This window comes from Acanthaster planci, linkage group LG20 (genome assembly GCF_054643075.1).
Source record: "Acanthaster planci isolate LZ-2023a linkage group LG20, COTS_SCS, whole genome shotgun sequence".
Classification (NCBI taxonomy): Eukaryota; Metazoa; Echinodermata; class Asteroidea; order Valvatida; family Acanthasteridae; genus Acanthaster; species Acanthaster planci.
Window position 1 is genome coordinate 7,590,252 of NC_141796.1, and position 14,898 is coordinate 7,605,149.

Genomic DNA, 14,898 nt, shown 5'->3' on the forward strand with positions numbered 1-14,898 from the left:
TTTTGGAATTATGAAAATCAACGCCCACAGGCGTTTATGTTGAAATGATGTATCATTGTGTCAGTACTTAAAAGTCCCTGTTGAATACTTGCACTAAAAGGCCTTTTAGCAAGAAAATAGGTTGAAGTATATTGGCCCCCAAAACCAGTTTTATTTTTTGAAGATGTGTAAAATAAAGTTCAAAAGATAGTAGTTTTCAATGAGATATTTCTTTCATGCTCGGAGTAAGGCCCTTAAATTATTTTAAAATTGAAATGTTTGTTATAATGACTTTTTACACTGAGTCCATGATATCTGTATGTTGAAAAATGGCAGGCGTGTTTCACTATGCTGAAAAATAGCCTGGGATAGATTTTGACCCAAGAGAGGGTAAAACTGCAACTAGACTAGTTTTGGTTGTTTCAATCATATTTGGGTGATTGAAATTAATTTTTGGTTTATTTTAATAATCAAGCATTGGTTGCTATCCACTCATTTTGTGGGTGAAAAATAAAACACAAGGTAATTTGTAATATTTGGGTAGTTGCAGTTTTTACCCTTCTTTAGGTTAAAATTTAACCCAGGCAATTTTTCAGTGCATAGGTGTAGTGCAGTGCGCAAAATTATTCAACAAAGCCGGGATTGTATGAGGATTCACCGATTTCGTATTCAGCGGTCGTGCCTAGAATGCAATTACCATGTGAGTTAATTCCAACTAATTCAATTAGCAACTAACTTTAAGACTGGCTTGAAGCCCTTAATGCTGCAGCTTATAGTTCCACCAGCCGTGTGTGCTGTATGGTGGAAAATTGCAAGTGCGTGAAAGGTGTTTTTATCTCCAAAAACGGTATTTTATTGCGATTTGCAAGGGCAACCATTGTTGGTTATGCGTTCGATAATGCGTCTTGAAAAGTAGGTGTCTATTACGACGAAATGGTAAAAAACACAACAGCCAGACCTGAACAAATGCGCTTTATCTGTTGTTTTATTAATTGTTTGTGGTATTTGTGAAGGCGACATTTGCGCAGGAAGTAACGCCAACATTTGTGCTAATGCTCTTAAAACACACGCACACAAAAGCAACAATGTAGGAAATCAACAAAACTGTTCTGGTGGCTTATGTTTCACCGCTCGTATTGCTTTGTCTGAACGGTGTGGCATTTGAAGTCTTTTTCTTTCAAGAAGCTTTGTTTTTTTGCGTTGGGTTGGTGCAGTTTTCAATGTAGGTGCAAGGAACGATAAATACCTTGCATAATTTAGGAGGAGAGGGAGCAGAATTTGATATCGTAGCTAAAGATTCATTCAGCTAAGCGTCGTTTTTGAAGGCCTTGTGAAAGGGCAGCACGATGTGTATATTCTACGAACTATATATTCTACGAACTGTCCATGCAAGGCTGTTTTGATCATCGTAAAGAATAATTAATGCGGAATTTTGATTTAAGCATACCACAGTCAAACGCTATATGTCAAGTGGTATAGCCGTTGAAAAAATTAATTCTAAACAGGCATGCCGATGACGAAATGAAAACCGTTTATTTAATCTTATTTAAGAATATTAATCAAAAATCAGTAATTGTTTACATTAAGACATGGGAAGTTACTTGCAAACAGCTTCATTCAGTTTGTGCTATAGTAATGCCTACAGCAAACTTAAAGAGAAACTTGCAGAAACTTTGGTTGGTGAATGTAGATTTATGGCTTGGCAAAACTACGCGCTTATACACAACCTGGTTTAGGCCCATAAATTCTCTGTTCGATTTGATCTTTTCACTGATATAACATGCCATTGAATTTGAATAGCATAAAGCCGGTGATAACCGCAATCTTTTTTTCCCCACGAAATGTTCGGCCCTTTTAAGGTTGAAACAATTTAAATTGGAAATGACAATGTTGAGGGAAAAAAAGACGTTTCTGAGTTTCTGCAGACTGAAAGCTTGAATATATATCCGAATCAATTTGTACTTTAAAGGCAATTTATGATATTTTATCTGAAAAATGTAAAATTTCATCTTTTTCAGATGGACGTCTTAGTCTGATGAACAGTCACTGATGCAGTGTTTTGCTCTGCGTGCATTGCTTTCAAACAGAGTTTACATGTCTCGGGGATAAAGCATCTTGCTTTACTACTGAAACAATTCACTTCTTTTCACTAAATTTCACGGCAAAACGGTTTATGTGTAATTTTTCACATCCGACATATGGGGACTGTTAAAGAATTGTAGGCCAAAACGATGCACCTCCGTGTACATATTATTTATGACACGATGACTTTATGGGATCTATTGACATATTCTGAATTTCGCCCAGGACGTAAAAGAACTGAGATTCTGCAAGCCCTGTTAGTTACAGCAGTTCGGTCAAACTGCATTTTTGCCTCGTACTACAACTCAAAACAAGGTTAAGCACCAGTCATGTTAACTTCTATCTTTAAAACATGTATATTCCATGGTTGGCATGTCTCATAAAGAAGTGGTTTTGCCTTGTTAAAAAAGGGTTTTAAAAAGCATTTCAATGTTCACAAAATGGGTCAATACAATAGGTTCACCGTTTTCATTAAATATTCATAAAGTGTAATAATCAGCTCCTAAAAACAAATTTATTCTATGTTGAACTGAATGAGGACGACAAATGAAAAGTTTGGTACGGATCATGTACAAATTTCATTTATGAAATAGGCCTGCATTTTGCCTGTAAAATATAATTTTGATGCTGTGTAATGTAATTCGTAATAGGTCCGCATTTTGCTGTATTATGACTTGAAACATAAGGCAGAGAAAGCTAGAGGTCTCGAATTAATTGAACACGTTTCTTCTTTTCTGTATTTGGTAAAGTATAGGACCACAGGACTGCTGCAGGTCTATAGCCTACTAGTATAGGCTTCAAGTCCAGATGCGATGAAAAAAATTGAAATCTCGGCGGATGATTTTTAATGACGAGTCCGGCGCCGCGGCTACGCTCGGTTAGTGATACAATATACTCTTAGCCTTTGATGTGGCAGCGGTTGTCAATTTAATGTACAGCTCGTTTACGACTAGTTAACTGTGTAAATCTCTGTCCATGTAGATTTCACCGCGGGAACAGTGTCGAACAGCTGCAAGGGCTACCGGTACATCACAGTTTTCTCACTTCATAAATACTTTTGCACAAATGAGTTTTATACAGTTGTGTTAAGCCTGGAGGGTACATATAGCCTGGCTTACATCAAGTTGTTGTTATTTGTTCAAGCCCAGACATCTATCTTGGCAAAAGGAAGTATCTTATGAAGATCTGCTTTTTGCCAAATGGTAGGAACAGCGCAACATAAAAGTTAGCTAACTGGGATGAACTATCACGGGTTTTAAATTTGTTTATCTGAAAATATAATATTTCTTGGAAAAAGGTTTTGCCTTATCGGGTCTCACTCAGGGAAAACACTTGGATTAATTGTGAAAAGATGTATAAGCTGGAGATACGAGTTAAAATGCATCTCAGATATCACAATTTCGTACAAAAACTGAGTAGCTTATCATGTAGATAAAAGGTTTGTTTGTAGTAGTTGGGGGCATTAACTGTTCTGGAAAAGAAAATTTGGGGGTTTACTCCAAATTGCTCCAGTTATAGTAGGTGCTAACTCAGCGTTCGAGATTCTAAGCTTGCTTAACGGAAAGAGCGTCGCAGGTGACCTTTAATATGTATTCCTCGTCTCAAAAAGACAACATCATGAAGCTGCATTGTTTTAGTCGCGTTATCTGTCGACCTTCCATACGGCCCCGGCCGTTTCGTGTGCTTTCAGTATACGAAGAAACGTAGGCCTCTCAGGCACGATTAGAGGTCACCTTACGGTTGAAGGTCAGATTAGCGAGGTTCACAGATTTTGCGTGTAGTAAACAGATCGAACTTTAGGGTGCGGTACATGTTGTACAAGCGTTGTACTACTATCTGAATGTGATAGCACAAGCCCTACATGTACAGCACATGTACATTGTACTTGGCCTATACCGATGGCATGTAACAGAGGCTAGGTGTACGTGCCACAGCATAAAGACTTTCTGCACGAGTATATTTCAGTGGCTTTTATTGCAAGGCCTGCTTCCTAGAACAAAGATGACGGGCGTCCTCAGCTTTGTATACAATGTCAGTTCCATCCTCGTTGGCGTCGCAGTCTTCCTGGGCCTGGCCGTGGTACTGCGCTACCGGCGCAATCTGCCGCCGGGCCCACGGGGTTGGCCTATTGTGGGGCTGCTGCCCAAGCTTCTGCGGCTGGGCCACGGGTACGAGTTCCGCAGCTGGCTGTCCGACCTCTCCCGCCGGCACGATATCTACAGCCTGAACATCGGTGGGCAGCTGGTGGTGGTGGTCAGCCAGTACACCACGATCAAGGTGGCGTTCATCAACCCCCAGGCTGCTGCCAGACCGCCCTCCACGCTCTCTGCAGACTTAAAGATCTTCCCCAACCCCCATGCTTCTGGTTAGTTGCTAATACATTGTATTTGACAAATGTTGTGGTAAAATTACTAAGCATTTTAACTTGTATTGTTAAATGAATATTCATTCTAATACCTTTGTGAGCGGTCATTTTAGAGTGTGTGAATCCTAATTGCATATACTAATCGTAATCCAATTATATTAAAATCAATATCACATTACCCAAAAGGTTAATTTTTCAGGGAAGGTCATGTAGATTAATACCGCATTATGTCGCGTGCGATACAAATGAAAAAAAAAACATCTGCTGTCCACAATTTACATTAAGTGACTAACATCCTACATCACAAGCAACTGACGCAAAACGAAAATTAGGCGGTATTTTGTGTTTGTATTTCTTTGTTTTTTTTGTTTTGTTCTGTTTTTTTGGGGGGGAGGGCGGCATGATTAATGTCTCTTGAAGTCGAACGTATATGAACTTTAATTAAGTGAAAGCAATAAAATGATAAAAGCAATTTCTATGCAGTCGTTGTAATGTTAGAAGTGAGGTTTTTCACTCTTTTTTCAATTCAGGGATTGTCATGTCATCTGGGGAGAAGTGGTCAGAGCTACGAATGTATGTCATGGCGGCACTCAGGGGTGATGGCATTGGGGGCAAGACCTTCGAAGAAATCGTCACTAGTGAGGCCAAGCATCTAATCCAGCAGATCCGAAATCTGAACGGCCGGGCTTTCGACCCCAAGAGCCTGCTGAGGAGGACCACAGCCAACGTCATGTCCACCATCGCCCTGGGTCGACGCTTCAACGACTCCGATCCCCGCTTCCAGAAGTTCCTGGACTGCTTGCACCTCTTCTCTGACACGGACGGTTTTGGGTCGCTGTTGGGGATGGTGCCATTCATCCAGAGACTTGGCTCCCTCATCGGCTTCCAGGAGGCCAAGACTGCTACCGTGAATGCCGTAACGTTCCTGCGGGAGGAAGTACAGCAGCACCAGGAGACGCTAGACCTCGACAACCCCAGAGATGCAATAGACGTGCTGCTCCGAGGGATGCTGTTAAGAAAGAGAAACCACAAGAAGACCCACATCGATACCGACGACATCGCTCTCGCAGTGTTTGACTTGTTCCTGGGCGGAACAGAGTCGATTACCTCGACCCTGCGCTGGGCGTTCCTCCACCTGGTCAACCAGCCCGACGTCCAGGCGGACATCCACGCAGAGCTAGCGACGGAGGTGGGACTCAGGCGGGCCCCAGCGCTCTCGGACCAATCCAAACTGCATTACACGGGGGCGACAATATGCGAATCACAGCGGATCGGCTGCGTGGTGCCCCTGGTGGGTCCGCATTACGTGTCCGAGGACACCACGATGTTTGGCATGAACATCCCCAATGGTGCCATCGTGGTCGGTGACTTCTGGAACATGAGCCGGGATCTGGCGATTTGGCAGGATTCGGGAGACCCCGACAAGTTCGTTCCTGGACGATTCCTGGATGAGTCAGGCCGTCTGGATCGCCGAGACAAACAGCTAAATGTATTCAGCAGAGGTAAACTATTTCGCCACATCTTACTCTACATCGTGCACTCTTTATTCAATGGTTTACATTACATAACTATCCTCTATCCATTCAAAAACTCTTTTAATCCATTTAAGCATTTCCCCTTGGGAAATATTTCGATGTGCCCAGAGCTCAAGAGAAGTCAATTTTAACGAGATTCGGTGGAATTCAAAAATTCCTTGCCTCTGCATGACATTATTTTTTTTTTTTTTACACTGTTTGTGAATTACACCAAAGTATGTGCGCTGACAAGATTTTACCACCTATTTATCCGCTATTTATCACATTTTGAGTCTATGTACATGCAGATGCCATGAGCATACGCGTATCCGCCCGAGCAGAAGCATCTCCGCATTTTTAAAAAGAGGCATGCTGGTCGGGAGTATTCATTTGTTGGTACCGATGGAGCCTCCGTTTGCTAAGAAAATAGTGCCCTCTCTTGGTACGGCTCGAGGCCCATAGAACCGGCTAGACATCCAATACAATTAAAACCTTACGGTTGAAAACATAAGCAGCGAGGAAGTTGTATCTCTTTGAAAGAACACTTTCCATTAAGTGGTCTGTCATGTCTTCATAGTGTCTGTTTTTTCTTCAGGCCGTCGCCTTTGTCCCGGAGAGAACCTGGCTCGTATTCAGCTCTTCCTCCTCTTCTCTCATCTTCTCCACCAGTTCGACTTCTCATTGCCAAGGGGCGAGCCTCCCATGAGGTTCAAGGGAGATTTCAAGATGACCTTTTCGCCCAAACCCTACAAAATTGTCGCCACTCCAAGGGAATGGTAGCTATCGTTCAAGCCCAGTTTTGTACTTTCTTCCTTCAAAACACCATGTTTCGTTGATTTGCATTCCCTGCAACAGGTCTAAAGATTCAATAAACCATGTGCACGAAGGGGGTGCCTTTATGCAATGAAAAAAAACAGACACGTGAATATACATAATCCCTTTACATTTATTTAATTTTAAAAATCTAAGGAGCTTTTATAGTAGAGACAGCAATTCTAGTGCATTGCACTTTTAGCATTTAGAGCAACGCAGGGAGATCTTAAAAAGACTCCCACTGAAAATGTAACCAAGTTCATTCAAGTAATGTAAACTTTTTACAGATAAACATAGACCATGGGCCAGAAATCGTAGCTTCACTGGGATTGAAGGTCCGTTCTCATTTTCGAGTGGCAACATGGAATCATGGGTTCTAGGTCAATATGAAGGTGCTGAATTCAAATCTGCCTGTTGCCCCCTTGTCAGACTGCTCCCAAGGTCACCACAAGAGGGCACAAATCCAATTTTTGCTCATTTGGTCAAAAAACAGTATTTTGGACATAGTTTTCCCATTTGTTCATTGAATGCTTTTACATTTTGCACAGGTACTATTTATAACATTTCACAAAAGAAATATTACTATTTAATAAATTTTCGCGAGGGGGGGGAACTCGGGCTTGCTTGTGCAGCCCGACTGGCCACCATCTTGTTCTCATGTAGATGGCAAAGAAAATTTGAGGCCCTATATACATAATTGCGAAAAACCTTTCTTTTAAACAATGGAGGAATGCTGGAGTCTCTTAAAAATGATTAACCACTTTTATTGAATCTTTAGAGGGAATTTTCAAGTCTTAATACTGTAATGTCGACGCTTAATGACACTTCATACATGTAGCACAACTATTTTGATAAGCCCTTTGACTACTAAACACCCCAGATATATCAAGTCAGACTGGTAACTTCAATTAAATGGTTCACATCATGTTCCACTTTTGCTGCTTCAGGGCTGGAGATATTTGATTAGAAATCAATTACAATCTTCTTTTAAATTTAAATCATTTTTTGGGCTAAATAAATATGAAAACAAATTGGCATAATTTCATGTATCTGTTTTCAAAGCAAGTAAATTTGTTGCATATGCAGCCGGTCTCGTATGGTTTGTCATACAGCTCCTTTATAATAGAGTAATAACTAATCCTGGATTAAAATTCACGTGATTAGGAAAATTTTGTTACTGGTTTCAATGCATAGTAAACAACACTTCTTATGTCATTGAAATACATGTACATGTACATATGTACTTGTTGAAATGAAAGGTACGATACGGTACCTGCAGACCTACACTGATACCTTTATACATGTGAAACTCAGATGTGGACACTTTAAATAACGGTGGTGAAATTAAATCAAATTTATAAATCCTGCAGTTCATTTCATCAACTTAAGTTTAAGTCTAAACAGAGGACTGTATCGAGAAAGAACCCAGCCAGCTTAGTTTGTATGTAATGCATAATGCTTTTATACTTTTATGAAACTAGGAACTGATGAACTTAACCCGAACCCAATAGGGACTTTTTACTAGGGCACAGCACAATCCTCCAAAATCCTCCAATTGCCCAACAGTAAAACTGCATTCATCTGTAATACTCCAAAATCCTCTATGCTTCAATCACCATTCATCCTCAACCCCCCAAAATCCTCGAATGTTCAAATCATGATTCATCTTGAATCCTCCAAAATCCTCCAAAACCACCCAGAGGATTTTGGAGGCTTGAGGTGGGTTATAACTATGGGGAGGGAGAATGCTGTAAAATGTGCAAAACCTGGAAAAAAATACAAATCAGGTAACAAATGAAAATTGAAACATGTTGTCCTCCCTAAATTAAATCTGCCGAATCAAAATCACAAAAAAAAAATAAATAAATGAAAAAACAATTTGATTTAAATTGCTATTTGAATTGGCGATATACAAATCAAAATGATTTATGGGTAAATTAGCCAACATTCCCAGGAAGGCGCATACAGACAGAAAATAATTGAACCATGAACGATTAACATATTCATAAGATTATGTAAGGAAATCTGAATTAAAGAACATATACACTTTATTTCCTTTTTTTCATATCGCGAAAGGTATTCAGTGAGATTGCATTTACGAAATCCTCAAATTCATGAGTGAAATGTGGTCAGTAGTCCACCTTGTGTATAAGAGATACTGCAATTTGTTTTCATATTCCAAGCTTTTAATTTTAACTGACATGAATGACAAAAGTGATTAGGACACTTTTCATACTTCTGGTTCGGTTAAACCAGTTCTGGAATGCGACAAAAAGTTCACGAATAAAAATATAACCGCACGAAAATCCATTTTTCAGCCATGGTAACAAGCTGATTTTTATAATGGAGAATTTCTAAGAGCAAAATATTTGATAAATAAAATTCCATAACTTATTCCAACAAATTAAAAATAGAACAAGTGTAAATTGTCACTCAACTTTATCAGCTGTACAGCAAGCTGTCAACAATACCATCCCGACGCCGCGCACTGATAAACCCATTACGTCACATTTCTGCTTGGTCAGTGTAGTTGATTCTGTAACGTACCTGTATTTGCGTGCTCTTAATTTGCGATCCAAATTTAGAAAAGAAATTAGGTTCAGTTTTCAGCCGATTTTGAAAACGGAAATTCTAATTCATTTGATATTAGCTGTAACGTGTATATGACTGTCAAAAACGAAAAAAGTATTTGGAATCACACATAGTGGGTGACCGATCGCCCTGTAAATTGTTGCCGATTTTTTGGCTCCAGTGATTTTAAAAACTGAAGTGTCAAAGTGTGAACTGGGAATCTGGCCAAGCCAGAAAGTTTGAGAACAAATATATTTTACCTTTCAAATAGAACTTGTCTTAGAATGTGAACTGGAGAACAGCACATAAAGAAGTAGGTTTCACATTCAAACGACCCAGAATTAGGAAAGATCCGGAACTAAGAAAACGACTATAAAGTGTCATAAATCTATTTGCACGGAAATGCTGTGGAATCACGCCCCCCCCATCAACTTTGCTTTTGTTGTAGAAATAAGTAATACAGAAATAATTTCTATTTTCCTGAAAATACATCTGCTTCCTAAATCAGAGCGAGCACAATGATTAGTATTGTAACTGACACAGACAAGCCTAGTCCCATGGGCACATATTTTCACCAACTCATCTCTGTAAATTGTGAAATGTCTCCTGGTTCGTCGTAAACATGGCAAACGCCCGTATGCTTACGGGCGGCCCATTTCGAGTGCCACTCGTCCCCAGGTGCAACGGTGGTATTTCATGAGTTCAAAAGGATCGAGGTCGGAGACAGCGCCCTCTATCGGCACATTACAAAAAGGCAAACAAAACACGAACATTTTCGCATGTTTATACCCATGTATGTTTCGCATTAAGAGCAAAACATCCCGATGGCAACAGGCAAAATATTGATTCATAGTATGTAAGGTATTTATTAGAGCAAAAAAGTAAGTTGCCACTCCAAACTATCAACGAACCTGCAAGCTAGGATTTCTGGCCCACTGTCTAACATGTAGTTCGAGTACAGCTGGACTGATTTTATTTAATAATAATTGTTACATTCTTCACAGGTGTATTTTGCATCCTCATTGTTGAAAGAGGGATAATGAACCGAATCCTGTCCTGTATCCTATCCTATTTTCGAAGTTTAGAATAATCATTGAAGTCATAAGTGGTCTGGTAGTCACAAAAGGTGAGACGTTGTAGTGCCGCTTATAGATGGACTTCGCTCTGTAAACAGCACCGTCTATATTTAGGGCCATATTGAATTTTGTGCGTATTGGGTTTAAATGAATCTGTTAGCTTAATCACTCAAACGCTATCTCATTAAATGATCACAGGTTGAAGCTTTGGGATTTTGTTATTTCGTTTGTCCTTGCGTCAACGTAATTTTTGTTCAAAATAAGTAAGCCATATAAATACATTTCAAAGGTGGATTTATAACTGAATGGGACCAGAATTGTGTTTGGTGGGCCAGAGTATTTCGATTTTCTTTCCTACAGGAAGGAAAGATAATGAGATCTAGAAATAGTGGTGCCCTTTTTGGAGGGGTTGGCCCTAGTCCCCCCCCCGCCCTGCCTATAAAGTATTGCCATACTGGACCAGAATTAAAACACCAAATGAATTTGAACCGTTACAACAATCCCTTCTAAATGTATGTGGAAACATTTTGGTTTGTTTTTTTTTTTTCATTTTTTAACACAGGTTGTGCTTAGATATTAATATACTCAAGCACCTTTGCGATAAAGTGTAATGAAGGCAACTGAGACGATTCCTCTACTAATTTTAAAGTGCATTTTTTGCGCAGCATGTGAAGTTTCAGAATCTGATGACGCACTGAAAAGTGACTGCATGTCGATCAGCATTCTACAGTATATCCCCTGAGAAATGGTGCAAGGAAATACTGTCTATTCAAGCACAAACTGTCAACCAGTTTTGTTTATGATTTATATTGTTCAACAGAGAACACTCGCGGCTTGGTGATGCTCTCATTTTATGTTGTTTGCTTTTAAAGATCCATAGGTATGCCAAAGTAAACACAAGCACTAGAAAAGAGGATTTGTGTGTGCCAATTTCCTGAAAAGATGTTACTCATGTGTGCTTCAGTGCATTGCCTTCGTGGTCTCTCGTTGATGTATATCCTTTAATCCAGGCAATTCGTCGGTACACTTGGGGTCTTTTGGACACTACCAAAAACACAAAACTCAAGAGGCTAGTGCTATAAGTTTTGTGAACGGTCGGAGTTTCTAAATGCGAATCTGTCGCTATGACCATTTTAAAACGACACTAACAACAACAAAGCCAACCCAAATTTAAAAAGCCCTTTCATAAGACAAAAGCAAGCAAAAATTGGTGAAGTTTTTCACAGAATCAGCTGCCCTTGTTGGGTTGTCATGGTTTGTGTGACATGTCTCTCAGGATCTCTACTCTGAAGTTAACAACGCATTCCCTTCCCTTCTTACCGTGCCGTTTTGAGTTAGACCTGACCTGCTTTACTGCACACTTGGGACACACGGGGGATTTCAGGTAATTTACTCTAAATATAACTAAATCCACGGCTGCTTCTCCTTGTCGCCACCAGAGCCAATTTTCTTCAGCAAACACTGATACTGACTTTGAGATGATCAGTACATATTGGATACTTTGGTGGAAGGTATTTAGTGCATATGGTCCGTGCTTAGTCTGAATCTGATCCCCTGAAACGTGATCTCGAAGGTAAGAATTCGCAAAGGCCGGACAATCCTTTGAGAGTTTTCCATTTCATCTTATGCTCAGTTAAATCTCGTGTTGATTGGTTTCATTATTAAAGGTCATCAACCGATCGCGGGGAGTTAAAATAGTTGGGGTTTGGGGGCAGTATTTTGTGGAGATAGTGGCACTATTTTTGCGGAATCCTGTGTTGCAAAACACCCGATACGACTGTCAAGTAACTGATAAACGAAGCTCCAGCAAATACCGCAATACAAAGACTTCCGCTTATACATTATAATAGGCCTAGGGGATCGTTTTCTTATCTTTTTTTTTTGGGGGGGGGCACGTAGGAGCCTAACAAGAACAATATGTTTGAAAAAAGCCCCTTCTTATGAACAGTGGTGGGTAATCAGATTGGGTGAAAGTAAGCAGTCATGTCGTTTTTAAGTGAGTGTTAATACTGTTGTTTTGTTAGGAAATGTATCTTTTGTTATTTTGTTTTATGCTTTGTATAGTTTACGAGGTTTGATTTAAAATGAACAGTTGCAATAGAAACAACACACAGTACAGTGCATCTCCAAGTAATTAGAAAAATCCGTCGTTATTTTACCTTAGTGAACCCGACGTTAATCATCTACTCTATTAAATTTTGATTACAAGCCAAACCAAACCAAATTTACCATCGACGTCGAGCTTGTACCACTAAAGGCTAAATGCAAGAGGAGCAGACCTTATTTTTGCCCGTTGACTGATTTCTAAAATTGCTTTCTCAGTGAAAAATTGATTCTAGGTCCTCGCTGACTTTTCCAAGGCACGCTGGCTTGAGATTGATTAAATGGTAGGGAGGAGGACGGTTATGTTGGTTGGTTTGACTTACGACGAATTCGTGGATTGAGATTTGAAGCTTTCTTTTGATAAGCAATGAAAAAAATGCTGGCTTAACCTTTAAATAGATGGATCATTTTGGCCTGTCTCACAAGGGGGAAATGAACTCAATCAGACATGTTATTATTACGGTCTTTTGAAGTTCAAGCCTACGCTCGCACCAGCCCGCGTACAGTGAATACGACAGTGGGAAAGGTGTACATCTTGACTGACCTGTCTCGGTTAGAAAAGGCGTTGCTCAAGAATGGTATGCTCGATTTCTACAATATTGGTGTCAAATTTACCGCAAAGAGTTTTTTAATCATTCCTCAAGGCTCAGCTCCTCAAAAAAATGCATTGTGGATCGCCACAGGAACAATGGCAATGGGGGGGGACTTGCTTTCTCAATTCGAATGCTTTCTTAAGTCGGATGCTTTTTCAATATTCGGATGCTTTTTAAAGGCGGATGCTTTCGAAATTCAAATGCTTTCTAAATTCGGATGAAATGCAGGTGCGGAACTCGAAACCTCCGGCTGTTTATTGTCGGAGAAAATGCATTCGAATCTGAAAATTGTTAGGTCTGTCAAATTTCATTCGGATTTTGAAAACATGTTATGTCGGAAAAATTTACCTGAGTCTTAAACATATTAGGTCCAAAAAATTTTATTCGTATCTTAAAAACATGTCCGATCTATAAAATTTTACTCAAATCTTAAAAACACGTTAGGTCAAAAAAACTTCATTCGAATCTTAAAAACATGCTAGGTCTGTAAAAGTTTATCCAAAAAAGATATCTTAGGTATGAAAATTTTATTAGGTCTTGGAAAATGAATTCAAAAATTCAAAGTACGATCTGTTTTAAAAAACATTACATTAAAAACCATTGATTTTTAAAAAGTATTACATTTATCGAAAAACATGTTCTGATCTTTTTGACTTTAATTCTACTTCGTAGAGAATCAGCGCGTGAACCGGCACGGCGCGCGTACTTCACATGGTGCTACACGTCAGCAATTTGTGCCTACCTGAATATCGGTAGAGTTTATATTCCTTTTAGTGCAAGTGCGTTGGTTGAAAGTTGCCGTTACTTGAGAATCTGAATGGTGTAGGTTTTCGAGTGATTATAGACATCATTTAATAAAAACCCCGACTACGCTTGATACCTCTCGCCAATCCGTAAGTTGTCGATTCACCAAACTCATCTTCGAAGAATCAATACTGATTTTCCAAAACAGGTGTCCGGTATTGGTGGCTACAGAGTTACACGATGTGCATCCAAGGATAATGACGCAGTCAGCGACAGAGGCTACCATGGCTCACAGAATATGATTCTAAGGAAACAACACCTAGCGGTAGGGCGGTAAGGCTGAAAGTAATTACGGCTTCAAATATTAGCTTACCAGGCTGTTACGTGGCAATTTTGCACTTGACTAACGTAAACATAATTGTCAGAAATATGATGTTGTCACGGAAACACACATTACATGTAATGGACACTGAACAATCTCGTAAGCTAATATTGAGCCCCGAATAAACGTGCTTAATCAGTTCAGAAACTGGCCTAAATTCGCGTGTTCCGCTTAGGTCACGAAATATTATTTTTCTTTTATATCGGTCACGGACTTCTGCACAATGCAGAAGCTCGCTGCTGTCACACGCTGCCTCTACATTTTTATCAAGCAAGTCATATTCTGCATTTTCCAGCACACATTTAGGATTTTGAAGCGCATTTTCGTTTGGTTTGTCTGTTTGTTGTTGGTTTTTTTTTAGATTGCAAACGGTGGTCATTCCCCTCCTCTTAAAAGTACTTAAACAGCGTGAATTTGTCCTTCGATGTAATTCGTGTAATTAAGCCCGTTAATTGAATTCGATTTATCTGCCAACGAACAGATAGGCGAAGAGAACTGAACTCCTTTGCAATAATAGCATATAATTCAAAGTATAGACCTTGAAAAATTGCACATTTTAGACAACAAATCGCTACCAATGTATACCATCGGGCAGACGTTGAGCTCCCAGTACGTGAGGTTGTGGTGAGTCCAGCCAATCGGATCACAGATCTTGGAGTTCAGTTTTCTGACGTCA

The 14,898-nt window shown here is 39.7% G+C and overlaps 1 protein-coding gene across 1 annotated transcript; it reads left to right on the forward strand.

The window, feature by feature from the left end:
- The first annotated feature begins 3,843 nt into the window (after positions 1-3,843).
- LOC110974947 (cytochrome P450 2J4-like) lies at positions 3,844-9,063 on the forward strand. The gene is made up of 3 exons (XM_022226946.2): positions 3,844-4,426; positions 4,957-5,928; positions 6,536-9,063. The coding sequence occupies exons 1-3, from the start codon at positions 3,934-3,936 to the stop codon at positions 6,718-6,720; spliced, it is 1,650 nt and encodes a 549-aa protein (XP_022082638.2). The 5' UTR covers positions 3,844-3,933; the 3' UTR covers positions 6,721-9,063.
- The last annotated feature ends 5,835 nt before the right edge of the window (positions 9,064-14,898 follow it).

Coding starts and splice junctions, on each gene's coding strand:
- LOC110974947 (XM_022226946.2), top strand. CDS start 3,934: ATGTACATTGTACTTGGCCTATACCGATGGCATGTAACAGAGGCTAGG. Junction 4,427..4,956: donor CCCCAACCCCCATGCTTCTG/GTTAGTTGCTAA, acceptor TTTTCAATTCAG/GGATTGTCATGTCATCTGGG. Junction 5,929..6,535: donor GCTAAATGTATTCAGCAGAG/GTAAACTATTTC, acceptor TTTTTTCTTCAG/GCCGTCGCCTTTGTCCCGGA.